We start from the raw sequence: 27888 nt of genomic DNA on the forward strand, positions 1-27888 counted from the left end.
GCTCAAGCAACTCTGGACTGCCCTGGGACCCCTGGGATTTGGCACAATCTCTAGAGGAGGATCTAATCTGTAAATTACAGCAGAGAGGAGGATTTAATCTCCCAGTTACAGCACGTAATTGGCTATGCAAACATTGATAAAATCCACCCCCCTCAGGGCTGCGCACAAACACGGCGCCCAAGGTGTGAGGCGAGGCCCAACCTGTGGTGGCTGGCTGCAGAGGACTTCCAGGCTCTGCAGAGAAATTCCAGGCTCCATCCGACCCCATCCCTGCTGCAGCTGGGCTGTACTGCACTGGGGTAATCCCTGGAGCAGGAGTGATGAGCAAAACTTGCTGGCACTGAAGTTACACCTTGAGAAAGATGCTGCAGGGAGAGGGTGAGTGCTGGTGCTGAAGAAATGCATCAGGGTTTGCATTCCTGGGGTATGAAGGGTGGATTTCTGCTCTGCCCACTTCCTTCAGAGGCTCTGCTGTTTCCTGGTAAGCCCTGGGAATGTCTGCAGCATCCTTCTGCAGCTTGGAAGTGCAAGGCAACTGCTGTCCCCGGCTGGCAGCCAGAACAGCTTTCTAGAAATAAGCCCAGCAGATGGGAAATGTGGCCTGACTGCAGGAATCACATTCAGCTGCTGGGGTGGGAGGCTCTTAGGGAAAAAAAAATAGATCTTCTAAAAGGTCTCCTGTGGCCACATGAGCCTGAGAATCCATGCAAGGTGGGAAGTGTGGTGGCTGGCCTAAGGGCTCTGTTTAGGTGATGTTTGGGGTAGTTGCAGTTGAGGGAGGCCTCTCAGTTTGGAGGGAGGTAGATGATCTATCAGCTCCCAAACAGCGTTCCCAAAGGCCACTCTGGACTTGTATTATCTAGATATTTTCTCCCTGAGGCTGTTTTGTAGCTCTACCCTTTAAGTGAGAAGGGTTTTTGTGAAAGGGTGTTCACCACATTCTGGCTGTTTATGGGAATCAAAGCACAGTTTCCCATAAGATCTTATTTTAAACAAGAATGAAAAGCAAAACTGAAAGCAGAGCCCAGTGGGAGAGGAGGGCATGTGGTGCCCATGTGCCCCAGCTCCCACAACGGCTCTGGCACGGTTTGCCTGGCCCGGGAGCAGAAACCTCTGGCAAAAACCTCTACCCAGCAGCATCAGCCCCACTAAACAGGTGAGAACAGGGGAAAAATAGAACTCCTTGGGTGCCCCGGCATGGGCAAAATTGCCCACTGAATGGTTTGGAGGCTTTTGCTGTTTAAATCACCCCTTGCACATAGGGTGTACTGCTTTTAGTGAATCCATCTTCTGCTACCCCGTTCCCTGAAGAGTGAAACCCTGATTTAGGCTTTTTCTGAGAAAGTGGTGAAAGAATTCCCACCCTGGATTTCAGACAAGTATCTCCAAGAGCTGTGCCACTTCCTCTTCCCTTCCTGCACCAGCCATGGCCAAGATGGGGTTAAAGCCAAAAGGGCAAGGAGCCCCAGTGGCCCCAGTGCAGGTAAAGGTAACATTTTTAAAGGTAAAGCTTCTGTTCAAGAGTAGTGGATGACCAGCAAAGCCTGCTTGCAGAACAATAAAAAAATCCCCTTTTGCAGGACTTGGAAAATGATTGGAGGAAAGGTTCCAACGAGCAGCACAGATAAGAAATGTAGGTGAAACGGTGCTTACCACATCTGCACAACATGCCTGACCTTTGTATTCACTGTGGCCACTAAATTTTCCTAACTGGCACGATTCCATTAGCATTTATAGCAGGATAATAGGAAATAATTATTTTGCCCAATCTCATTATTCTTAAAAAAACAAAAACCACAACAAAACCACAACAACAACAAAAACAATCAAACAAACAAACAAGTACTTTTTTTCACAGCATTTTCTGTGCTTCAGGTAGGACTGTCCTGTCCTCCTGCCAGGCCAGGGCACACCAGTCTGCAGCTCTCATCTGCATACAATGGCACTGCAAGGTTTCTTCCAGAGTTCACACCCTGACTACAAGTCCTCTTTATCCCATGTATTTGCTATCCCAGCAGTATTTGGTTTTTACTTTTCTTTTTATGGGAAAAAAAATAAATTGTTTTTCCATTTTCTCAATTTCCTTTCCTAACATTCAAATGGTATCACTTTGCTGCAATTAGATGGAATGGGTCTCTTCAATTTGCTGCTCCATTCCCTGATCTAGGTGAATTTTTCTCAGATGGGATCATGAACTGGGAACAGCTTCATCTTGTAGGGTTGGGATATGGGGATGTTTTTTAGGGTGAGAAAGTACACCTTGCTCTCCAGCCACCCTGAACACACCTTGTCACAACCAAGCCACAGGTGGGCTTGCTTAGGTGGCATCTGTTTATCAGCAGGGCATGTGGAGATATGAAATCTATCACAATATTTGAAAAGCTCGATAAAGGAACAGATGGCTTGATAGGAGATGATCTGACTAATGAAATGAGGGTTAACACTTCAACTGAGAAACAGTTTTAACTGGTACTTAACAGTTTTAATTGTATTTCATACAAGCCTCGGGGTGTGGAGCAGCTCCACTGGCTGCTGCTGAGTGGTCCCCAGGCCCCTTTTCCCACTGCTCCTCTTTCTGGGTGGGCAACCTTTCCTGTCAGGCCTCACTCCACCTTTGGAACAGGAAGGAGCAGGACAGGAGGAAAAGGCAGCAAATATAGTTTCAGAAGACATGCATCTCCCAGAAATGAAAGCAAACTCATGGCAATTCCCTTTTTTATTTTCCTCATCTTTGTGTACCTTTTCCTCCCAAAAAAACCCAGGCTAAACACAGCCAGTCTTCAATGGTAATTTCACCTTGGGAAGGACAACAACTAGAGGGGCATGAGATTGCTTTGCTTTGCAGGATGAGGGTTGTGGGAGAGGGGCTGCACCTCCAATGGTGTTCCATGAAGAAATCATTGTAGGAAATGTCTCCAAGGACCCACATAACATCAGCCCTTATGGCTGATGCCTCCCTGCATCTCTCTTGCTTTCTGCACTGGGTGGGCTCCAACACATGCTTGCTGTCCCCAGGCTGTGCCCTTTTTTCAAGCTGTGATTTTTTAAATTTGTGATAGGTTTTTGGTGGGCCTGTCAGCATCATGCGTTTCCCAGCACTCAGAGGGACACCATCTGCTCAAAAAGGAGCTGTGAACAAAATGTCTCAGACACTCAGAGTTTACCAAAAATGCAATTGCCTTAAAATCCCATATGGTGCATTGTTTCCCTTCCAGCACTGGCTGACAGCAGAGGTGAAGTGACTAAGGCAGTTTCTGCATTTTCCTTTCTGGCCAAAATCGCTGGGGCACTTTGGCCAGAGCACTGTCACTTCTCACCTTTTGGCAGAAGGTTTTTTTCAGCCTCAGCTGCTGAAGGGTACTGGGATTCAAAGACCTCCCCTCAATTACTTTTAAAGTGAGCTTCCTCGACTCTTGCTGTCACAAGAAGCCTTGCAGGGAGGGATGTGGTTAATGCTGATACCTCAAGCATATTTTTTTTCCAGGCACCAGATTTTGGGGCCTCTCTTGGTGACACGGAGGAAGCCATGCCTGGAAGTCACTTGTGGCTCCTCAGCGTGGCAGTGCCATGGGGCAGTGTCAGGTGCATGCAGAGGGGAAACTTGGCCAAGATCTCTGGATTTTGTGGGGTTGCAAAAAAGCAAATGCTGAAGAAAACATTTATTAGTTCAGGATAACACAAGATTTGAAATGCCAAAGCAGGAGGAATGTTGTTTCAGCTCTAAAAATAGCCGCCCTGGCCTTTAAAACACCGAGAAGCATACACAGTACATGCCTTTCTGTGGGAGCATCTGTCCTCTCCCTTGATGATGCAGCCACTTTGGTAAGGGCTCAGGGGACCTGCTGGTGCAGTGCTTGCTCTGAGGATCAGCACTCTGAGCGGTTTTCAATCCCTGGGGATCAGAGACATGAAATTTCTTCAGAATGTTGCATGAGGGCCAAAGCTGCAGGGTGAAGGAGTGTTGCTTGCTAGAAGGGCAGCCTACGGAATACCGATAAACTGCTGGTGTAAAACAAGCTCAGTTCTGGGGGCTGACATGGATTTAGGCATCTGTCTGTTTTGTGTTGGTTCATAAGTGATGGCACCAGGACAAAATTTTGACTAAGTACTACCTAATTTAGATTTTAGGAAAACAAACAAGACAGTCGCTGAATAACATCAGTCATCCTGACAGAGAGAGATGGGAAGGAAGAGGAAAAAGCAGTGGGAGCATTCATGTTGACTTAATCCTATGAGGATCAGACAGCAAAGTGACCCCTCAGGAAACTGTCCCAAATGGTTAGCACCGAACTGTTTTGCTGGGAACGTTCCTTAAAGTTCCTACCACAGGGATACTTTACAGAGATCACAAAGCCCACCACCGAGTAGGAAAGGGAAAAGGGGTGAAAGAGGCTCTTTTTGGGGTCACTTGCTCCCTTGAGGCCTTTCCGAGCAGCCATCCGGACGGGCAGCACCTCCCGGCAGGGGTTTGTGAGGCGAGCCCTCCCCGGCGCTGGGGGCTCGGGGCAGAGGGCGCAGCGGCAGCCGCAGGCTGGGTGGGCGCTCCCGGCTCTGGAAGGGCGGGCAGGGAAGAAGGCGGAGCAGGGACCCTTCGGCACGGCCGCACCGGGCACAGCCCGCAGGCAGCGGGCCGCGCACGGGGCGCGGTGCCCGAGGGGCGCCCTGAGGGCCGGGGCGGCTGTGGCCGCGTCCCAGCACGGCAAGGCCGGCGGTCACAGCGACACGCGGCGCTCCAGAGCCCGCCCCTCTGCCGCCCCGCCCTGTCGCGGATCGTCGCCGCCGCCCCGGGCGCGGTCCCGGTGCCCGCGGAGCCCCCGAGGTGCGAGTGGAGCAGGGCTGGGGCGGGGGCGCCGCAGGGGCTGCGGCGGGAGCCGGGAGCTGCCTGGCCTGGGGCACGGCGGGGAGGCACGGGCTGGGTAAGGGCATTACAGCCGCTTCACCCAGGGCCCGGAGCAGCCAGCTGGGGAACAGCTCTCCCGGGTCCTGATTTCGGCGTCCCTCCCACCCGTGGTTCCGTCCCTTCGGCGGCGGGGATGTGGCGGAGCTCGGCGGGTCCTCGGGCAGGCTGCTGCAGAGGGCTCTGTGAGGAAGCTCACCTGGCTGAGGCTGCGGGGTGGGACAGGTCCTGCCTTCCTTCCCCAGACCCTGTCAGGATGTCCTGGCAGGACACGCAGGCCGTGTCCGGTTAATTCCCTGGAGGGAATTTAAGGTGTCGAGAAAGGCCCTTCAGCTGTGCTGTGGTGCCTCGGGGAAGGCAGGGCGAGATCCTCGAGGTCCTCTCTCTGAGTGATGGAAAGATGCTGGGTGCTGATGTCCCAGGGGCGCTTGGGATCTCAGGCTTAGCTTTTAGTTAGAGCATCATGCTTGTGCCAGACCTTTGATTCAGAGCGCTTAAGATATAAAGGTCGCAGAAATTATGAGTTAACCTTTCTGCATTTTTAATTTTTGTTTGGTTGGGTTTGGTTGGTTTTTTGTTTTGTTTTTTTCCTCTTCAAGCAAAGCTGCTTGTGAAAGTGACCCTAAGGGTTGTCTGATCAACATTCCCGCAGTTCTCATGCCGTGGCAGTGCACACATGCACAGTTAATTAGGAATAGCAGCTCAATATGGAGGAGGGCAGTGTGTGGAAGGTATATCCTGACACTGACTGCCTGTTGTGTCTTGCTCAAGCAGATGACAGTGCCTAAAAGAAGGGGGGTTGGTTGGGTTTGGTTGGTTTTTTGTTGGTTTTTTTCCCTCTTCAAGCAAAGCTGCTTGTGAAAGTGACCCTAAGGGTTGTCTGATCAACATTCCCGCAGTCCTCATGCCGTGGCAGTGCACACATGCACAGTTAATTAGGAATAGCAGCTCAATATGGAGGAGGGCAGTGTGTGGAAGGTATATCCTGACACTGACTGCCTGTTGTGTCTTGCTCAAGCAGATGACAGTGCCTAAAAGAAGGGGGCTTGATTCTTGCCCACTTTCTGCCTTTGGGTAATGGGATGAAGACAGGGGACTCCTGTTTGCTTGACAAATGTCTTGATCCTGATTTCACTGCTGAACTATTTAAAGTGAATTTGTTTTCTTGTGGTTTATCCATGCCCAGCTGTCAGCATTTTCTGAACCTGGGTGCTGAAAGTGCAGTTGTTTCATTTCCCCTTTTAAAATTCTTTGTGCTGCAGTGTTTGCGTTTCAGATGCAGAGCAGGGATGTGTGCCTGTAAGAACACCAATGTTTTCAATTTTTTTTTCCCTTGGAAGAAATGTCATGTCTGTGGTTCTCTCTCTTCCCCCAGCCATTTCCGGGCAGTCTGAGATTGCAAGATTGCAGTTTGGCCCAACAGAGAGACTTTAAGGTCCCAGTCCTGCAGTCCGAGCTGAAGCAATGAGCTCTGATTGCAGGTTAAGTGGGAGCAAAGAAAGGTCTGTGATAAAAGAGAAAGATTATTCTAGACAATATTTTGGGAAGGATACACCGGGATAGGTGGTGGCAGGTGAGGAGGCTGCTGCTGTAGCTGAAGGCTTGGACCAGGACTCGCTGAGTGCACACTGATTTCCAGTGTGATGTCTCAGCGAGCAAATCACTGGCCTTGTTGTCTAAAATGGGAATAACTGTGGGCTTTTGCTGTCTCGAAAAGACTTGCAAAAGTCTCTCTTTCCCTTAGGTCCTTGCAGGTTGCAGAAGAGGTCACCTGAGAGCAGGATGAGAGTCAAATGGAACAAAAACACGTTGGGAATAGGTGAAGAGAGAAGGGCTGAGTGGATGGGAGGAGAGGAAAAGACTGATGCAGCTTCAGAAACCATGAAAGGAACTGTTAAAACAGCTATAGGTTACCTCACATGGGGTTTATTGCACATTTTTAATGCTGAGCTTGCTGCTGGAGGGTCCTGCCAGCCGGGGAGAGGTCTGGGCTGCCTCTCCCATGGGTAGCAAAGGGAAGGGAGCAAAAGCCTGGAGGATGTGGGCTGATCTGCTGCAATGGTGGGGAGAGTGTCCAGCATCCTCCCTGCAATTTCCTGAGCTGGGGCAGGTCCAGGTACTTAGGGAGAGAACTTCTGCTCTTGCTGTATTAGTGCTTCCAGTGAGGAACCACTGGTATTAATAGTGGTGACTGCCTAAACCAGAAGAGCCAGTGGCCCTTCAGTTTTGGCACCACAGGACTGCAAGAGTGGGTTTTGCCTGGCCAAGACACTGAGGATGGCCACAGCTTTGTCAGAGGGAGCCTCCCCAGTGTGGTCTTGGACCAGCTGAACGCTCTTAGAGGTCGTTTAACGTGGTCTCCTACAGGAAAGTCTGTCTCTGAAAATATTTCAATACACTTCAGAAGTAATAATCCCTCTGGGTGCAGTGTAGAGGCTGCTCACACAGGCTTGGCCCCTGTTTAACAGCTGGAAGCTGTTCCCTGCTGCCCTCTGTCCCTTGTGTTTGCTTGAAGGGAAATGCTGTATGGCACCTTCCTACTGAGGCTCACCCAAACACCCTACAAACTGCCATTTATGGCTGTAGCAGCGTGAGACACTGGTAAACAAAGGAAATTAATTCCTACAAATAAAAAATGCTGGCAATGAAGTGGCGAACACCACAGAAATGCCTGTCTCTGATTGCTTACCTCGTTCTTTGCCTCTCAGGGCAAATGAATTCCACAGGTCTCAACAGAGTCAAAAGACAATCCCTGTGCCAGAGAGGGCCACTTTAGTGGGATGACAAGAGCCAGATGATGGGTACTGCACATCCATTCTGTGTAGCTCACCCTCTGGCCCATCACCTTGTTGCTGCTCCTCTGGGGCTTTGGTGGTTAATAAGTGAAGAATATCACTCCACCTCTTTCTGTGGAGGAGGAGTAAGTCCTCAGGCTGAAGAGGTTGGTGAGGGAAAACTGTCCTGAGAAACAGTGTGCTCTGCCACAGTCCCTAACAGCTCACAGGACTTGGGTGTTTTCCCCAGGATGAGTTGCATTTACCAAAGGAAAACTGGGAACAGTGTACATCTCTCCAAAAGTGTGGAGCTGCAAAGTGCAGTGAAGAAAGGAGCTTATGCATCCAAAAGGTGAACAGGAGAATGGTGAAAGGGATAAGAGAGATGAAAGACAGGGTAAACAGGTGGGAGAAGCCCTGCTTACACCCCATGAGAAGCTCTGTAGCTTGAGTGTGTGTTTTCTGTTTGGTGGGGAGAAAACAGTGGCAGGGTAGAAAAAGCAGGGGAACCTGGAATTTTTCTGGCCTTGCAGGGCGTGTACTCTCTCATCCATAAACTTCAGGAGAAGGAGACAATATGATCAGGAATAACGTTCTGCCAAGTCTGTTCCCCTGGGCCTGTCTGTTTTTCCTTACCTTCAAAGCTATTTGTAAGTCAACACTTGGAGTTTCACCTCCCTGTTAAGTGTTCTTTGCCACTCCCAACACTTACATTGTTTTCCTGATAATGGGACAGACCTTTTGGGCAGGCTTCCTTCCCCCTTCTGATGTAATGTGTGTCTTGGCTTTGCTTGCTCGTGCACGTTGGAAATGATTGAAGACATTTGTGATTTTTGAAACTGAGGAGCAAGTAAAACACCTCGATCAGTTTATTAACACCCTGTCAAGACCTCTGTACGTTATGGGAGGAGAAACACTCAATCTGCTTGTTGCTGCTTCATTAGATTGTGGCCATTAGGTTGGGGTGGTTGAGGTGGAGGGCAATCAGCCTGTCTGCTCAGTGACTCTGACTTCCTGGGCTTTGCCACAATACCAGCCTGCATTTCTGTGTTTCTTGCAGAGCAAGGAGATGGTTTCAGAGACTCTTTCCTCACAGCACAGCTGAAGCAGGGAGAGCTTTGCTGTTTTGTTTTTTTTTTGTTTGGTTGGTTTTTTTGAGGAGATAGCTCTCCTCATTTTCCAGCAACTCTTTAGTTCGGGGATTGGCTGGGACTTTGAGGTAAGTGCCCTTCTCACAAGCATCCCAAACCAAAGGAATCTCAAGGGGAAGATATGCCCCTGTGGTCATGGTGGTGGTGTGAGACTGTGGGTTTGGGCTGTGTTGAGATTCTGCTAGAGATTTCCCTTGTGTCTCAGAGGTCTGGTGAAAGTGGCTCCAGTCTTGAGTATCTCTGTGTTAGGGAAACTTTCCTGTCTGACCACCCAGAAGCCAGTCTGTCAGTCACACTCCCACCACCCCAGGCGGTCACTGCTGGGACCAAAGCCCTTTCACAGTGGGTGGGTTCCTGTAAGCTGATGTGTGCCTTGCTTGACTCCCCACACACCCCACATTTGCACAGCCAGACAGGTTTTCCTCACTGGCTGGATCTCAGGATTCCCATAGGAGAGTCCAAGAAGCCTGGATCCTTTAAGTAATTTAATGATGGTGCAGTAACACCATAACAGCTTGAATTGATGCCTTCAGGGGGACTCCCTGCACTAAGGAATCCCTGGCCTTTTATACCCTCACTGTCTCTGTGCCTGTTCCAATTGTGATATTTAATCTGGGGCCTTCTGGCTGTTTATTTGGGTTCTACAGAGTCCCTGGGTGACCAGCCACCCTTGTGCCACAGGTCTCCATGCCCTTTGCTAGGCACAGGGTAGATGCCAGGTCATGGCCCTTGCATGTGGCTCCAGCCACCACCACAACCTGCAGCTGCCACTGCAGTTGCTCACCAAGCTGCTGCTTGTATTCCTCAACATCTGCACTTGGAGAGAGTAAGGCATCTGCCCTGGGAGGTGGGCAGCCCAGCACACACTGGGAGGACTCACTGGGAGCTGGTTGCCACCTGGCTTGTGCAGCCCCTGGGGTCAGGAGGAGCTGGGATGGCTGTATCCTGCAGTGAGTTTTCCCTAGCACAGTGGGATCCCCGGGGCAAAGAAACACACAGCACCCGCAGAGTGCAGTTCTCCTCAGCTCACCCTGGCTGCTCCTGCCTGGTTTCACTGCCTGCTGCCCCAGCTCCTTATGTCTGAGCTGGATGTTACCTTCTGCCTTACCCAGCTCCTCTCTCTTCCTCCTCTACCTGTTTGCAGGCTGAGGGCCATGACTGCCAAAGCCCTGCTCATGGTGTGAGTGGGACCTCATGGAAGTCAGTGTGATCTGGCATAGGTCCATGGGTCAAATCCTGCAGAACACCCCTTTAGTCCCATGGTGGCAAATCAGATTAATTGTTCTTTTCCCACACGCAGGAGCGTGGTGTGGAAGCGGGGAGTGCCTGGTTCACGCAGCGCCAAATGCGAGACAGGCAGACACAGCCCACAGGAGTGGAGAGTCAGCGCCTCTTGTTGTAAGACAGCAGCTCAGCACTGGTTGCTAAATGGCCTGTAAGTACTTACACCCATGTGGGACTGAGGGTGGAGGTTGTGGGGCAGCACGAAGCAGAAAACCAAGGGCACTTTTTGCAGTACAGTGGGATGCACTGGCCTCAGGGCCCAGCAGTGCTGCAGGAATATCTCTGGGTCAGACACTGTAGATTTCAATATGTCCTTTACTGCCCCTGTTTTTTGGTGATTAGAAGGTTTCATTCCTTTGTTGCACTTGGCCCACCTCTGGTAGGTTTATGTTGGCCAGAGCATTTCATTAGTACATTGAATGCAGTCAGTGTACGAAATGAGACAAGAAACATGTACTGATGTTGCCATGGGTGAAAACATTGCCTCTCAACATTGTTGCAGGATTACTGAAGCATCTCTCCTGCTTCCCCCACGCACAACCTAGAGATGTCTTTACCTTTTCCCATTCCTCTTGTATAAATGAAATGGAAATGGCATTTGTGCACATCCGTGAGATGGTAGGTGGGTACCTGGAGCAAGCAGAGCATCCTACCCTGCTGACAGAGGGGATCACTTCTTTTCTTGTTGCCCCACCATTTTGTTATGTATTTACAAGCCTCTGTCACATCTTATCTCTCTCATTGTGCACTCACAGTGGAAACCTTGAGATAAACCTGAAAACGCCCTGCTTTGTTATGTTGGCATTTGTGACTTGTGGGTGGCAGGTTATATAATGTGCTGGTTTGTATCCACTCAGTTACAGTGATTAGCTATCAAGTGACTGGGGTTATTTTGGCTTTTAAAAGCAGCAGAGATCTATAGTGGGCTCCCCCAAAAGATAGAATGTGTTTGTTCCCCTTTGATTATTGCTGACTGGCAGCAATTCTTTATGACTTGCTCTATGTTTTGAACAGTGTCCTCCTTCTCTCAGTGCTCCTGCCTTTGTAGCTATTCTCTGAAATAACCCAATGGCCCAGTGCTGTGAAATACAGGAGTGTTGCTCTGCCTTATTATGCATTTCAAATGCATCTGCATGCTTTAGTCTTAAAAAAGATGTATGACTCCGTTAATGTGGTAATTTCGTCCTTCCTTACATTCATGTTCTCTGGTGAAAGCAACTTCAGGAGGAGCCTGTAACTGCTTGGCAGATGAAATTAAGATGTCCATATTAAATGAACCTTGAGCAAGCAGCAGTATATGTTTGGTGAGCTGCCTGCTGTAATTGAAGTGTGTACATTAGAGGAACGGAAGCTTAATTGGTTGAGGGTGTATAGTGGGGCAATGGTAAAAAAAGCAGAGCAAGCAGCTGACAGTCTAAGCAGATTTAGACATAAAAATGGAACTGGAGATGAGTAAGCTTGCATTGAGAGAAATTCTCAAGACACACACCGGGGCAGTGCTGATGTGAAACTCTTTTCAGGTCTGCCTGACTCAGATGGCAGCAGGAGCACACCTCAGCAGGGGTTTTGCAGTGCTGGTGTAAGAGTGTGTGTCAGGAGGGACTGGAAAACCACATGAGAGCTTTTGAGAAGGTGGGCTGGGTCAGCTGGGATGCTGAAAATGTTTTTGTTGGTTTTGTGAATCCATTGCACCATGAGGGCTTTCTGTGCCTGCCTGTGCAAACCTTAGTGTTGGAAGACTATAGGCTATAGGAAATTACCAACTGCCTCTTGGATGCATGTTTATTTGGGAGAACATGGGCTGGCAGAGATTGCTGTTGTTGCCAGCTGGAGTTGACTGCTCAGATTTGGCTATAGGAAATTACCAATTGCCTCTTGGATGCACGTTTATTTGGGAGAGATTGCTGTTGTTGCCAGCTGGAGTTGACTGCTCAGATTTGGCATCACTGGACATGGCAGCAGTGCAGAGCAGAGCTGTGGAGAGGAAGTTTGGCTTTATGTCATCCCTGTGGAGCAATTAACTGTCAAAGAGTTTGTTTCTACATTACCCATAAAGAATTTTGGTAATTTTTCCTATCACTCTTGGCACTCTACTTTGGCTAAACTGGTGTGGTGCTGCAGGAGAGGCTGTTGTTTGGGTTCCTTGTTCTCTTGTTCCTGTCTGCTTTCAGAGGTGCTGGTCCTAGTGTGCACAGAGGTCTCCCAGCTTGAAGATACAAACACTGGGGACATCCCTGAAGAGGACAGGGGTATAACCCAAAGGCAGCTGCTGACAATGATGTCTGCTGAACACTAGTGCAAACCTGGGCAGGTTGGCACATGCTCAGGGTTTCTCCTTTGGAAGAAGTTGGGATTACATGTAATTTTGTTCCTGGCACCTGAATAACACAACAGGGAATAAGTGAGGAATGTGCAGGAGCTGAGCCGTGTTTTTAAACTATCCTCTGCCCACGTGGGGATGCTGAAACATATCCAGGCATGTGTGGGCTGTGCCAATGGCCGGCATTAAAAGGTGTTGCTGTTTGGGGACATGAAGGAAAGAGACCCTTCTTTCCTGTTTTTGGTATTTCATCTGTCAGATGCAGGTGGCTTCCTTCTTTTTAACTGGCTGAAGTTAGGGTCTCTGAACTGTGGAGCTGCCTTCCCATCAGGACACCGTACTCTGCTCTGATTGTTCATGTAATATGCAATGATTTTGGATGTCATCTTCTGTTAGTGGCTGATGGAAGGGGACTCAGTGTGGCACAGTGAATATTAAACAGAAGGCTGTTTTCCAAGGAGGTGGGTCTGTAGCCATGTTGCTCTGACTCTGAGGAGGTTGGGCACTAGTTTTGGCCTTGCTCATTTTAGAGGTCAGTACAAAACAGTGGCTATCTAGACAGTATTCTCACATTTCCCTATTCTGGTGTGGAGTCCATGTCCCTGTGTGCTGCCTTGCTGCTCTCCCTGGGGGAAGAGCCCTTGCCACCTCCCTCTGTGCACGACAGGCAATGCTGAAATAGCTTGTGAAGGCTGCTGTTTCCATGCTGGGAGGTGGAGGAGCTGCTGCAGCCCTTTATGAGGACAGGTGTTATGGCTACTGTTTGCTTTTATTGTGTAAATGAAACTTCCGTGCCTTTCCAAGGGTGAAGGGTAAATAATAAGATGTGCCATCCATTTACATGAAAGAACTGTGTTACCTTGACCCAGTCCAGCCACCACCAGACACAAGAAGAGAGCCGAGCACAGCAGTAATTTCCTTGCAGAGCAGACAAGGGCTGGAACAAGAGGTGTGTTACCTGCCTGCTCCCTTCAGCCAAGGCAGGAGGGGGGAATTTGGCCACAGTTGTGTCTGCCTTGCATGGGGCACTGGCACTTGGGCACTGTGCTGCCAGAGGCTGTCAGGGACACAGTCCTGTGGCAGGTGGAGCAGCTGCCACCTGGGAGTGGTCCTTGAGATTGCTGTCACGGGTCTCCCAGTACCACAGCACCATCCAACACCAGCTAAGGAATCTGCTGCAGTGCTGCTGAGCAGCAGGAGGAAAAGGCAAGGGCAGCACTTCATGGAATAGCTGCAAGCACGACAGCAGGAGTTACAGAAATGTGAGATGCTGTGTCTCCTGTGCTGGAGGAGAGGAATAGAAGTGAGATGGGAAATCTAGTCCTTCTTGCTGGTAATTTCTTCTGATCTGTTCACTGTGCTAAAGATCTGTATGCACACTAGAGCTGCCTGCCTCTTAAATCAGCATACTTGCATCATTTCATGCTCCTTGTCTGCAGTTCTCTCTGCTCCCAGGTCAGAGAAAAGACCTTATCTGCCTGCCTTTCTGTCTTTTAAGGTTTGGAACTCAGGCTTTCTGTATAAACAGCACCAAATCATGGTCTCATGGCTTTGTGCAAGTGAGGTGTGACTCTGGGCACTGCCAGGGTGTTATTTTGTACCCTTGCTAGGCCATTTGCAGGGAAAACAAGATAGCTGACCTGTAGAGGTGAGAGTGCCATGCCTTCTGCAGGGTGTGGGGAGCCTCACTCAAGCTCTTCAGCCTCCGTCCCAGTGGGGCAGGGCAGGAATTGGTGCCTGGGGCCCCGAGCAGTCCAGCCAGCATGTCCTTTGCAGCCTGGGGTGCCTTAGGGGAGCAGTGGGGTGCTGTGACATGGTGAGGGTGCTGACTCTTCTGGGTCTTCACAGCAGGGAGCAGACCATGGCTCTGTGCTGCAGACGTAGGAAGGCCAGGGGAGTTGAGAGGAGGAGGGTGACAATGCTGGTACTTTCTTCTCTGGGGCAAAGGGAAGGGTCATGGCTTTAAGGGCCTGGACGAGGTAATTGAGCTGCAAATGCAAGCAGGCTCCAGTGAGAGGCTGTCATCTCTAAGTTTTCCTGGCACCCCTGGGTGCCTCGCTGTGCCATGTGGGTGCTGGTGGTCCCAGGGAATGCCTTCCCTGCAGCAGGGAAGGGGGACAAAGCATGGGGGCACAGGTGCTGCTGCCCTGGTGAAAGTAAAGCAGGTGCTGGAGCTGTGTGCCTGGTGGTGTTCCCTGCTCTTTGTGCCTCTTGCCTGTGCTGGAACATTGCTGGAACATTGATGGAGGAGGACAGAGCATGAGGAAATACTTGATCCATGATCAAAGGACTCTCATGGAGATGTAGGACTGTCTGTGTCCGCAGCACAGCAGCGGACCGAATTGCTTCTGAATTGCACATATTACAGGAACAGCCCCGACATTCCAGATGCTCGTCCAGCATGATCTTGCCTGGAGGACAAATGCCTCCTCGGGAGGCGCTGTCCGCAGCATCCTTACGCCACATGCAGGATTTCACAGTGCCTGCAAGCCGAGGGCTGATGCTGGTGGCAGCCTTATCCCGACTCCCGACAGCGCCCTGGGACCGGCACTGGAGCTTGGCTTCGCTCCAGGCGTGGCCAGGCGCTGTTTTTAGCTGCTTGCTGGTCGTGCCCTTGGTGGAGATGATGGCACACGGGCATCCCTGTCTCTCCATGCTGCAGGCTTTGCTGAGGCAGCGTGTGTGGAATTGGTAATGATCCTGGCTGGGAGGCTGCCCTGCCTTGTGTGTGTGGGAAGAAGCAGGGAATCAGAGCTGCAGGTCGTGTGGTCACCTTGCACAAAACCCTTGAGAGAGGTGCTTTGAAAGCCACTCAAATTCTGTAGGTGTGGTTGAAAAGTCTCCCTGCTGCTGCTCGGGTTGTTACAAACCGTGTGGAGGATGCTGCCTTCGGGCAGCAGCTTAACCCCTTGTGGCCATGAGGAGCTCGGTACCTCGGCACCTGCCCTGGGAATGCCCTCCTTGCTCTCAGAAGAGCGGGGCTGAGGAGGGTGGGTGCCTCAGCCCTCTGTTTTTACTTTGTTCTTTGTTTCTAGCAGGTATGGATGGGAAGAAATGCAGCGTGTGGATGTTTTTACCTCTTGTCTTTACCCTGTTTACATCAGCTGGATTATGGATAGTGTAAGTTATCTCCTGCTGGTTATTTGGGAGGCTGCTTCTCATTAAGGAGAGTCTTTTGGGGATGCTCTGCCCTTGAGCTGCTGTGGGGCTGGGAAGGCACATGATAGGGGCAGGGGCCAGTCTGTGCCACTTTGTGGCTTGAAGTATCGCATTCTTATCCCTGAGTTTCAGCCAAGTTGCTGACCTTGCTTTCTTCCTGGTATGTGCTACTGGGAGCTGCCTTAAAAGAGACAGCCAAAAATATAAAAATTTTCTTTAATGACATTTTCTTTGAATGACTCAGCAGAGCTCTTGGAGAAACACTTAGGCCCTGCTTTGGGGTAGAAATTCAAAATCTGCAGCATCCAGCACCACACTGAAAACCTGCCAGCAGCTTAATGCTGACACCTCACTTTATCCCTAATGCTTCTTACCAAAATGCATGTAAGACATGCACTTCCCTGAGCTGGGCTCTCTGCAAGCATGCAGGCAGATGACTGCAGCATGAATTTGGGAATGAAAAATATGTGATCAGCAGCTATGCTCAGGCTGAGAAGCAGTTATGTTGTAGGATGTGGCTTTGGCCATGGTCTAGGGATGCTGTTTTTCAGCAGCAGGGGCAGCTTAAGCCTTTTGTCTGACCTCTGATGCTTGCTGTTTTTCTCATCCCATCCCCTCTCCATTAAAACAGCTTTTGTGGATGGAGTACCATAGTAAACCTGATGAATCAAAATGACTCAGACTAAAAATGAAAACATTCCCCTGGCTGGTTGTTTTTAAAGCAGCTCAGTTCAGTGACCCTGTTTGCCTACTCAACCATGCAAACCAGATGCAACACAAAGGAAGGCACATGGACTGAGAAATAATAAAACTGCCTGCTTGGGCAGAGAGAAACGCAGGATCCTCCAGCAGATCCTGCCAGTGGGCTTGGAACACTTAATGTGTTGTTTGAGTGATATTTAGAATGGAAGCTAGGATGAGGTTTTACATTATTTCCTTTTTTCTTTTCCCTTTTTTTTGACAGGTACTTTATAGCAGTGGAAGATAACAAAATTCTCCCACTAAGTGTACCAGATAGGTAAGAGCTGTTTGTGAGCTTTATATACAATCACTTGTTTCTTTGAAATAATGAAACAATTACAGCAAAATGGGAAAGAAAACCTTGAATCTTTTTTCCTGTTCCTGTGTCTCTTAGGAAACCTGGTCCCAAAAGACCGCCTTATATAAGGTAAATGAATTATTTTCTTCTACAAGTACTGCTCTGGTTAATGTTTGCTATTTATGTGTCTTTGCCATCCTCGAGTTACAATGATACATTTTATATTTTCAAGTATTGCAGGTGATGCACCTCCTGCAAGCTGTGTGTTTAGTCAAGTCATGAACATGGCAGCATTTCTAGGTAGGAACCACAACTGGAGTTTCTTTCTTTCTGTTTGTTTTAAGAGTCACTGAAACAGAAGTAATATCCTGTACATATTCTTCTTGTCTGTGATGATGTGAAACCTTTTGAACTGTATGTTTCATTGCTGCTGCTTCCCATTGCAAAGAAAAAAATGTAACAGGGGAAATGCAACCTCCAGACTGCAAATGTGTCGTGGGAGGTGTGATGGTAGGTGACTGTCTTGGCCTTGGTGATCGTGAAATGGTTGAGTTTAGAACTTCTGCTGTAATTAAAAAAAAAAGGAATTTAGGGAATCAAAGCAGAATTGATATCCTAAATTTCAGGAAAGCAAACTTTAAGCTATTCAGGGAGGTACTCAGCAGAATATCTCAGGAATCTGCTTTTGAGGGCTTGGGTGTCCATGAGCGCTGGTCAGTCTTTAAGAAGCACAGGAGCAGGCAACCCAGCTGTGTGGGATTGTGGGGCAGAAGACCAGCTTGGCTTAAGAGGAGAAAGCTATTATATGGTCTCTGGAAGAGAGGTTAGGCTTTGCAGGAAGATTGCAGAGCTGTGGTTTGTGTATGCAGGGAGAGGGCAGGAAAGGCCAAAGCTCAATTTGATTTAAAACTGGCCAGAGTTGTTTCAGACAACAAGAGTGTTTTTAAGTATGTCAGTGGGAAAAGGAGGCCTAAAGAAAATGTTGGACAGAGGTTTGTTGTTAAAGGCTGTACCCTGGCTAATAGGGATGATGAAGAAGAGAAGCCATTCAGTGCTTTTTCTGCCTCAGTCTTTTATAAAATACTGATAGACCTGGGGTTGTTTAGTCCTCTGGGTTGAAGAACTACAGGTGTGGGAGCAGTGACTGTCCATTTGTGAGCACTGGAATTGTCAGGGAGCAGATGTATCAGCTGAATGCTCACAAGTCCCTTGGTCCTGGATGGGATTCATCCCAGAATACTGAAGGAAGTAATGGATATTAGGGAAGGACTCCTCTCTATCATCTACCAAATGTCTTGGGGTTCTGGGCGTGGCCCTGCTGACTGGAAGCCAGCCAGTGCTATTCAGATCTACAAGAAGTGCATGAAGAAACACCCAGAGACCTACAGACCTGTTGGTCTAACCTCAGTTCCTGGAAAAATTATGGACAAGATGATATAGACACATTTAAAGAATGATGCAATCACCAGGCACAGTCAGCAGGGGCTCACAAAGGGAGAGTCCTGTTTAAAGAATTCAATATCCTTCCCTGATAAGGCCACACACCTGCTGGGTGAAGGGAAGGTGTTGGATGTAGCTTTTCTGGATTTTAATAAGACTTTTGACACTGTCCCTCACAGCAGCCTTCTGGAGAAGTTGTCCACCTGTGAGATGATCAGGTTCACAGTGCACTGGGTGAAGGACTGGCTGAAGGGCAGGACTCAGAGGGCTGTAGAGGAGCTCCATCTGGCTCCATCCAACCACCAGTGCTGTCCCTCAGGGCTCTCCTCTGGGGCCAGTTATGTTCAATATTTTTATCAACTATCTGAATGAATGACATGAAAGCACCATTAGCGAGTTTGCTGGTGATCCCAAACTGAGAGGTGCTGTTCACTCTCCTGAAAAACCAGGTACTTTCCAGAGGGATCTAGATAGCTGGAACATTTAATTTCATTGACATGAAATTAAACAAGTCTAAATGCTGTATCCTGCACCTGGGATGGAGTAACACTGAGCTCAAGTATAAATGGGAAGAAGCTGTGGAAAGGGAGGTGTGGATCTCTTCCTCCTCAGATCCAGTGACAGGACGTGGGAATGGTTCAAAACTGCTCCAGGAGGAGTTTAGACTGAACATTAGGAAGCATTTCTTTACTGAGAGAGTTATCAAACACTGGAATAGGATTCCTAGTGAGATGGTTGATGCCCCAAGGCTGTCACTGTTCAAGAAGCATCTGGACAATGCCCTTAATAACATGCTTTAACTTTTGGTCTGCTCTGAATTGGTCAGGTAGGTGAATTTGATGATTGTTGTAGGCCCCTTCCAACAAAAATAATCTGTTCTGTTCTAATCTCTGCTTTGTGGATGAAGTCGTTCTATGCTGTATTTGTGTACTTCTTAGAGCTGCTTTTAGCTTGTATCCCTGACCACCTTAGCTAGTCAAAAATAAAGGAGAGGAAAACTACAGAGCCATGCTAGAAACGTGGGAATTACTGAAATTGAAAATACCATTGTTTTGCTGGGAATGCCTTTAATACCCTTTTGTCATTCCCATCAGGTTTTAGAAAAAGATCATATAATTTCAGGAATCTGTATTATAGAAATAGAAATTAAAAAGTTCCTGTACATGAGCTGGAGTAGTCACAGGTGGCTGTCCCAAACAATTGCCTCAGAATGGAAAATAGAAATCCTCTTTTTGAGGTGGAACAAAGTTCTTGTTTTTAAGGATTTGGAGTGGATTGATTCACTAGAGTAATTGTGAGAGAATAAATTCAATTGTCTTTTGCAGTTTGGGTAATTTTCACTTACAGTGCCCTTACTTTCCTAAACCATGTTTTTATATTATACCAGGGATAATATATTTTCAATATTATACCAACGCTTTTGTGTAAAGCGCAGATCTAATTTGCTAAAGTGAGCTATTTACAACAACATGAACTACATGCTATTGATTTGAGCATGAGCATAAGAAGCTGCTTGCCAGCAAGCAAATTTCCCTGTTTAACCAAATTGGTTTTTAGTGGTCTGGTTTGAGTCACATCTGAAGGCCAGCTGATTGCCTGGCTTTCTGTGCTGTTCCATGCACCGTTCACTAGGGAGGGCAAGAATACACAATGTGAGTATCTTCTGGGGTTATGCCATATCAATGATATATGATATATCATATCTGTCATGTGCCATATACCATAGTGCTTGAGGGAATTGGAATAAATGTTATTCCATTTTTCATGGAAAATTAGTGCAACATTTTGGCTTATGTTTGTGGCAACAGAACTTGTTCTAGAGAAGGAGAAAAGGCAGTGGATGTTATGGCAAACCCTGCAGAAATATGCATGTGCCTTTGACATGCTTTTAAATACAAGTGGGGTTTGACATCCATCCTCCAGGAGAGCTCAGGACTCAAGAGTGGAGTGAAGCAATGCAAGCCCAGGTGCCACTAAGTGAATGCATGGTGTGCATGTGATGGACTATGTGCTGGGAGCTTTACAAGCAGCAGGAAGGTGTTCCTTCCCCAGAAAATGTGCAGACAAAGCATAATGAGAAGAGGAAGCCTGGAGCTTGCTGTAGCTGGATGGCAAGAGAAATGCTTAATCCTGTCCCTGGTTAAGTAGGAGGGGGCCGTGCAGAAGCAGAAAGCTTGCCAGCCCGCAGGTAGAAAGAGGAGGGGGGGGCAGTGGGGCCCCAGGCAGGTGTTTGCTGCAGCAGGTTCTCCCTACTGACGCCCCTTGCCTTGTGTTTCCTTCCCAGCGCTTGTTGTGGCTGTCCTGCGCTTCATTCAGCTGAAGCCAAAGGTGCTCACCCCTTGGCTGAACATCAGCGGCTTGGTGGCTCTGTGCTTGGCCTCTTTTGGGATGACCCTCCTCGGCAACTTTCAGGTACTGCTCTGCAGGCTTGGGCTGCTCTGTCTGTGATGTGATTCCCTGCTTTCCCAGCGGGTCTGCTTGGGTCTTTGAACCGGCTGTGATGTGAGCCTGGGAAAAGCACGTGCCCCAGCCCTCCCTCTACCTGCTCTGCCACCTCTGTCTGCCGCTTGTGAGCCAAGATGAAGGGCCACAATCACTTTTCATGTGTCTCCAGCAGGGTTTGCACCTGCATGCTTAGAGCTGACCTGCTGAGAGCCTCAGCAGGAGCCTCCTGAATCTCTTGAGCCCTGGGAGTTGGCACAGATGGCCCTGGGTGAAGGGGCTGAGTGGGAAGTTTGTGGACACATCTGTGCAAACAGATGCACGAATGCCCATACACATTTAGCAGACAGCTCAGTGTCCTTCTTTTAAAACATATGTTGCTTTAAATCCACCTCCTGCTGATCCTCAGACCTGCCAGGAGAGGGACACGGCAGAGGAGTGCCAGGACTTCTCTGGGTGTGATGGGTGTCTGGGTGAGGGCCCTCCCATTCCCCCTCTGTCCTGCAACGCTGTAGCAACAAACATCTGCCACATCGGTAGGGATGGGTGTCCCCTGTGACCTGATTGTGTCTGTCGGGGCTGCAGTGAAAATCGAGGTGTTAGTCAGTGGGGCTTGGGTTTGACTCTGAGGCTGTGTCTCTCACTGGGGTGCACGTAATGACCCCCAATAATGGCAGGAACTGAGAAAGGTCAGTGCAGTCTGGCTGCTTCCCTGACTTTGCATGACAGGGACCCAATACAGAAATGGTACTTGTTTTGTGAAGGGTGAGGAGGATCTCTTTGTACTGCAGTTATTGAAGGAACTTGGTGTCCTTCACTGTTGACTTTTTTTTTTCTTTTTCCATGAAGTGTGAGATAATTTGACTTTTATGGACTTGATCTTCCTAACTCCACAGCACAAGCCCAAAACATAGGCTCTTGTTTTTTCACAAGAGTTTTCCAGCTAGGAATTATGAATTATTATTATTAATTAGGAATTATTGTCTACCTCTGAAAAGAGTATTTCTGGTACAGGACAGGCACTAGGAAATGGTTTCGACCTCACCTTCCTTTTTTCAGTCTGTAGAGCAAATGATTGTAATTTAACAGTAGGTGCTTTGAATCTTGCCTGGATATAAATTCTGATTACTCTCTGATACCTGATTCTAACTATCCATTCCATGTTAGTTACCTGTATCCTTTCTTAGATCTTTTGCCAAACATGAAAACAAGCTGTAATACGATCTTAATTTATGCCTCTCCCTGCCTGACTGCTGAGCTGAATGTGGCATTAAATGATATTTTTGGAAAATTATACTTGGGGTGTTTTAGAGGGACATTATAGCTGCGAGTCCCTTGCAGTGCTGACTGTCTTGGGAAAGGCAGCTCAATCCCATTTTTGCCTGAATGATTATTTGGACCTACTCTTGAAAGAAATTCAGGGTAGAGAGGAGGGGAGATATCACTGGAGGCACAGAAACTAGATTGTTGTCCTGTAGATTGTGTCTTGTTTGATGGGTATCTGTTAAATCATCAAGCAGGAATTAAAGCTGCAGGGAGAAGTTACAGATTGGCAGTTTCTTTTCTAGAAAAGCCTCAGAGGCAGAGGGAAAATGGAAATTGTTTGGCTTAAGTCCATGCTGGACTTTTTGAATGGATTTGCAGCCTCAAGGGATCTTTTTGCAGATTCTTGCTAGTTGAACCTGGCTGTCATTTTGCCTTGCAATGTTGCACAGTCAGAGCCCTGTGAGGCAGGGCAGCCCAAGGAACAGGGAAGCACTGGCACTCCAGAGAGGCTGGATTCATGTTGACTCAGACCCAGTGGTTGAGGATGGGCAGAAGAGGAAATTTGGTGTAACTTGCTTACCAGGATGGGCAGAAAAGAAAATTTGGAGGAACTTGCCAAACCAGGAATATGTATTTGTGTTTTGGCTTGTGTTAGCTCAGGGGAGTGCCAGGGCTCTGCTCCCTGCAGCTGGCACTGGAGGTGCACAATTTGCAACCATTGCAGGGTACAAGACCCACAGTGGGTTGTCCTTGCCTGCCCTGGCCATCACTTCGAGCCAAGGAAGAATTTATTTCTTAGTTCTGCATTTGTGAGTCTTGTCAGGGAGCTGTGGAGACAATCCCAAGCAACTGCATTTTCCACAGTGCTTTTGGGCTTTGCAAAAGATCTGCTTCTCTGTGATAGCTGTCAGCTCACCTTGGTTATGTTACACCTTACAGCTCTGCCAGAAGAAATGCCACAGCATCTCTGTCTGACACCCCGGTGATCCCCACTGTCCCCTACCCTCCTCATCAGCAATCCAGTTAGCGCTCAGATAATTCCTCTTGTGTCCAGGCAATCACTGGTTTATTTGTTCCTAGCTTTCCAATGATGAGGAGATCCACAACGTGGGCACGTCGCTGACCTTTGGCTTTGGGACACTGGCATGCTGGATCCAGTCTGCCCTTACCCTCAAGATCAACCTGAAGAATGAGGGGAGGAAAGCTGGGATTCCACGAGTGGCTCTCTCAGCCAGCATCACCCTCTGTGTGGTGCTCTGTATCCTTTTGTCTTGCTCCCCAGGAAGCCAGATATTGTGTATGTCCTGCAGCAGCTCTTCTCACACCTCTCCCAGGATCTCAAAGCATTTTGGAATGCTACTCAGTCTGTCTTCATGGCACAGTCCTATTCAGTGCCACACTGTGTAGTGATGCTTCCAGATTTCAGAGAAAGGGACAGTTTTGCAGGTGAAAAATAAATAGAAGGAAATAGAAGGAAATATTTCACGGATGATGTTGAAAGGTGTTCCCATTGCCTGCAGTGGGTGCAGTGATCTGATCCAGTTCCCACCATGAAGATCCTGGCAGGTAGGGGCCCACAGCCAGGTCCTCACTTGCTGGCTCTGTCCTGTCTAGGTGGATGCTCAAGCAAATCACTGACTTGTCTGCACCCAAGTCTTCCCCTCTCTAAATGTTTATCACCCTGATCTGGGATCAGGAAGCTCTGGTCTGTATAGGAGAGCTGCTGTGCTCTATGGGCATCGTTGGACACCTGACGTCCCTTTCATCTCTAGCATCACATTCACACTCTCCTCATGATGGGTTGACTTATCCAGGTGACTTTGTTCAGATTTTTTTTTTCCCTGTTGGCTTTCAGACTGGTTGGTGTCTCTGCTCCCAGTTGTTCTCCTTAACTTTCCTCTTCCAGATTTTATCCTTATGGCCCAGGGCATTCACATGCATGCTTCCAGGATCCAGTGGGGCCTAGTGATGTGCTTCCTGTGCTACTTTGGCACCTTTGCAGTGGAGTTCAGGCATTACAGATTTGAGATAATTTGTTCTGAGTACCAGGAAAACTTTCTGAGCTTTTCCGAAAGCTTATCAGAAGCCTCCGAGTACCAGACAGATCAGGTGTAGCCTGTCCTCTGGTGGGGGGGAGGGGGGCAGGTGTGGTCTCATGGGTGAAACATGACCTCATTTACACTTTTTTTATGAGTTTCTTTTCATGTGCAATCATGATGGTATTGCCAAAGGGCTCTGAGGGTGGCTGTCTCACTAAGAGCCAAACGGAGGTGTCTGCTGGAAGAGGAGTGGATCCATCTCAACGGCAGTGTGAGAGCACAGGCTGCTTAGTTTGTGCCACCAGTGACTCTTTCTGAGTGGCTCTGTCACACTTCTGTTATTCAAAACATTCAGCAGCCTGTCCTTGTGACACCCCTCTGAGGCTGGCCCTGCTCAGCCCGCCCTGCAGAGACGGAGGTGAAGGAAGCAGACTTCTCCTAGCAGCAAGAGTCTCCAGGAGTCACCTGTTCCCAAGTCACCAGACTGCATCTTCCGTGTTTCCCGGGTTGTTTTCTTTGCTGCCAGCCGGGGGAACTTGGCAGGGGGAGCAAGAGCAGCAGTTTCTTCAGAATCAGACACAGAAGACCCCAGTGGACTGGCTTTCATGGCAAGCAGGCAGGCATTTCTTCCAGCCTGGAAAGCGGCCGACGGTAAATCTGGGTTTGGAGGAACTGTGCTGTGATCAGGAAGTGAGACTTAGCTGATGCTGCCTTGTGGCCAGGCAGATCACCCCCAGGCCAAAGGGATGGCACAGTGGGCTGCTGAGTTGGCTTCCTGCTGGGCACTGGTAGGAGTGAGGTGCTGAATTAAGATGAGGTCTGTGTGCTCTGAAAACGACTCAGAAAAGGCTGCTTTTTCCATGTGTAGTGCTTCCACCACACATTGTGTATAGTATTTCAAAAGCTTTTTAAATTTTTTTTTAATGTTTACTGAGGGGGAAAACATTGTGTTAGAGACACCAGGCTTGTCTGCCATGAGAGCAGTGCCAGTGCTTCTGGGCACAGGGTTTGGTTTTGCTCCTTGTGCAAGCCAAACTTCAGACATGCTGGTTTGGGCTCTGGGCCCCTCAATGTGGCCAGTTGTCCTGAGTGGAGCCTGCCACAGGTTTAAATGGGCTTCCAAAGTGCCAGGAGGGAGTTCTGGCACAGAGGCTGGCTGATCTGCCTGAGAGCTGGAGGTGTGAGAAGGGAACAACAAAATCAGAAGGGCTTTTCCTTCCCTAAAGGGAGATTTTCAAACAGAAGGTCTGTTTTCAGAGAACAAGGAGCTCAAAACCTGATTTTGGGAAGGCTGCTGTATTGCCTAGGTAGAGGAGTGATGGGAGTTGCTTGTCCCCATGGCTCCTATTTTCCTCCATAAATCAGGCTCAGCTTAGTTTTACATATTGTCTGAGCTTCAGGAAAACAAGCAGAAATTAAAATGGTAGGAAAAGGCTCTTGAAGGGGAACTCGTACTGCTCTGTGGCATTTCTGACAGAGAGGGAAAGGAAAATGCAAAAGGGCATTCAGTCTTCTGCAAAGGTCACAGGCCTCTCCTGAGAGCAGAAACAGTTGAGACAAACTGTGTGTTAAGTAGAAAGCTTTCAGCCAGCCCTTTATTTCCTGTGCACCAAAACTTGTTCTCAGGCAGCTGTTACAAATCCCGAGCATTTTTGGCCAGCAGAGGGTTGTTGTTGATTGCTGAAGGCTTCCTCCTTGTAGCAGTGTCTTGAGTGGAAAGTTTTCCCAGAAGGATGTGCTGAGAGTGGCCAAGGACACAGCAGTGTGAGGTGCCAGCTCCCTAGAGGCTCATCCAGGGAGCTGCTCCTGGGCACGGACAGGAGGGGACAGTCTCTGGAGAACATGCAGGTGGGATCCTCTTGCACTGGCACACACTCAACCCACGTGGAGCACAAAATAGCAATTTGTTGTAAGGGTGTTTTACTGTAAATAGTCCACTGTGTCTTTTTTCCCCTAATTAATACTTTCAGTTTATTATTTTAGCTTTTGTAATTTTATCAAAGAAAAAAAAAAAGGATGATGTGGTTATTTTTTTTCCTTTTGCTCCTTTTCCTATATGCAATCCAAACTGAATTTCGGGTTTTTAGTGATAATTCTGTACATTTCTTAGAGTATTTCTAACAGCACATTTCAGTACAACTAAACGACAACCGATGTACACTAAAACATGACCACTAAATAAAGTGCTTTTATGGAGAAAGTGAGCTTTATTTTTGTCCCTACCCCAAGCATAGCTTTCTGATGGCAAAGGCAAAACAAAAGGTGAGTATTTATTTACAGTGTAATGATTAACATTATCACTTAAGGAAGCCAGGGACCATACAGCCATGCAGATACACTTACTGTAACAGCACTAATTAGCAGGCTCTTTCTAGGAGCAGCATCACACCCATTGCACAGCCCAGAAAGGCATCTGGACTAGCTGCCCCACAGCCTGACCTGCTACTGTTAAATTTTTAGAAGGGCCATGCTGGCACAATGTAATTTCCTCCCCAAGTGCTTGTCTCTTCATTGTTCTTAACCCATCAGCCTCCCTCAACAGGGACAGCTGTAGGTATAGGTCAGGGATCAGGAAGGCAGCAAGCACCTCCTGTATTTTGGCTGGCTGTGAGGGCAAGACACCCGTGCATGAAGTGCCAGCAGCAGGGAATGGGGAAACAGGATTTCAGACAGGAGTTTCAGACTGCCTCTGGCTCCACTACTACCAGGTATAACCCACCTGTGGCTCTCACTCCTGCACTGAGCCACAACTGAAATCCTGAAATGGTCAGGGAGGTAGTACAGCTTCCTCAGCAGGACAAGGCTGCTGCCTTAAAGGACTGGGGAAAGTGAAAACAGGAACACAGTGTTCACAGGTTTAGAAATAAAATAATAAAATTTGCCTTTTAGGTGCTGGGATCACTGGTGCTAAGACAGGAAGGCTAAATGCCATGATGGAGTGAGCACAATGAAAGCAAAGTTGTGTTTTTATTTACTACATTAGGAAAAGTTCCATGACCATCTGATCTACATTGGCACAATTTAGGTAAGGTGAAAAGGTCAGGGGTTTAATTCTCATCAAATGCAGCAGGATGTCTGCCCTCAGGAGCAGTTTGTCAAGGTTTGCTCACAGCTGACCAGTGCTATAATGAGTGACTGGGTGATCTTGGCTGGAGGAGGAGCTCTGTGGGTCAGTGCTGAGATACTTCAGAAATGCTGTCAAACTGATTTGGGGTTCAGACAGTTGTATCCCATAGCCCAGCACCATGATGCAGCAGTGAAGTGTGTCCAGAATTTAATTTTTAAAGCTGTATTTATATATACTCAGCTTCATTCTGGGTAGGCTGGCTGTGGAGCTCTATGCAAGTTGTAGTGTTTTGTACCTAGAGCTGCTGCAGACACAGCCAAGATACACACTGCTCCTTGTCTAAAGAGCCTGCCTGCAGCAAGGGCTGGCTTCTTCTGTGGCAGCCCAATCCTGCTGTTTTATAGCCCACAGTTGGCATTTCCCTTTGGGAATCCTAACTGTGAATGTTTTTAACTTAGCCAGAAATTCTGTTTGCAGGGAGAAGCTCATATATCTCCCCGTGGTCCCCAGCACTCCCTCTGGGACAAGCGGACATAAACCTTGTTTGCAGACTGCTTCTAAAAATTACAGAGCTCACGGTGGGGCATCTCAGCACCAGATTTCAGTGGATGAGTCTGAAGGAAGCATTCCCTTAGCTAACTGCCAGCCAGGCTGCTCCTTGCCCTGTTCCCAGCTCCAGCTGGCAGCAGGCCTCCATCCTACTGCACAAGGGACCCCACACCATACTCTCCATCCATACCTGCCTGCACAAGGCCCAAGACATAATGTGGATTTGGTTTGAAATTCTGATTATGGACAAAATGACCTAACATTTCACAAGGACAATTAGGTGAAGCACAGTCTTTTGTGCGTGCACCGCTTTCCCTAAGTGGAGGAAGGCAAGAAAAGTTCAGTGAAAGACGAGATGAGGCTGTAATAGGATTTCTCATCGTCCGTCAGTCCTGCGTTGCCCGGTCTGATCACCACAGCCACGTGAGTGTCCGCCTCCTCGGCCGCATTGGCTTCTGAAA

At 48.4% G+C, this 27888-nt stretch overlaps 2 protein-coding genes across 5 annotated transcripts in view; one reads left to right on the plus strand and one right to left on the minus strand.

Moving 5' to 3' along the window:
- Positions 1–26008, plus strand: TMEM150C (transmembrane protein 150C). Of its 4 annotated transcripts, none has more exons than XM_039710407.1 (9): positions 1–378; positions 10123–10257; positions 15462–15546; positions 16550–16603; positions 16721–16753; positions 16857–16924; positions 20349–20476; positions 22853–23030; positions 23679–26008. In XM_039710407.1, the coding sequence occupies exons 2-9, from the start codon at positions 10251–10253 to the stop codon at positions 23885–23887; spliced, it is 762 nt and encodes a 253-aa protein (XP_039566341.1). In that variant the 5' UTR covers positions 1–378; positions 10123–10250; the 3' UTR covers positions 23888–26008. The 4 variants fall into 4 exon arrangements, with proteins under 4 accessions (XP_039566341.1, XP_039566344.1, XP_039566342.1 ...); XM_039710410.1 differs by having other exon boundaries at positions 15465–15546; XM_039710408.1 differs by lacking the exon at positions 1–378 and adding an exon at positions 4740–4819.
- Positions 25999–27888, minus strand: part of ENOPH1 (enolase-phosphatase 1) — an 8789-nt gene continuing 6899 nt past the window's right edge. The window contains exon 6 of the mRNA XM_039710403.1: positions 25999–27882. Within this exon, the coding sequence (XP_039566337.1) occupies positions 27743–27882 (140 nt within the window). The 3' untranslated portion in view covers positions 25999–27742. The remainder of the gene's footprint in view (positions 27883–27888) is intronic.

The sequence above is a fragment of the Passer montanus genome, unplaced genomic scaffold (genome assembly GCF_014805655.1).
Source record: "Passer montanus isolate IOZ18808 unplaced genomic scaffold, ASM1480565v1 scaffold23, whole genome shotgun sequence".
NCBI lineage: Eukaryota > Metazoa > Chordata > Aves > Passeriformes > Passeridae > Passer > Passer montanus.

What these genes read in the sequence shown, in the direction of transcription:
- TMEM150C (XM_039710407.1), top strand. An exon ending in CCCTCCTCGGCAACTTTCAG is followed by an intron (nt 20,477 to 22,852) that starts GTACTGCTCTGC and finishes ATTTGTTCCTAG; the next exon opens with CTTTCCAATGATGAGGAGAT. An exon ending in CACCCTCTGTGTGGTGCTCT is followed by an intron (nt 23,031 to 23,678) that starts GTATCCTTTTGT and finishes TTCCTCTTCCAG; the next exon opens with ATTTTATCCTTATGGCCCAG.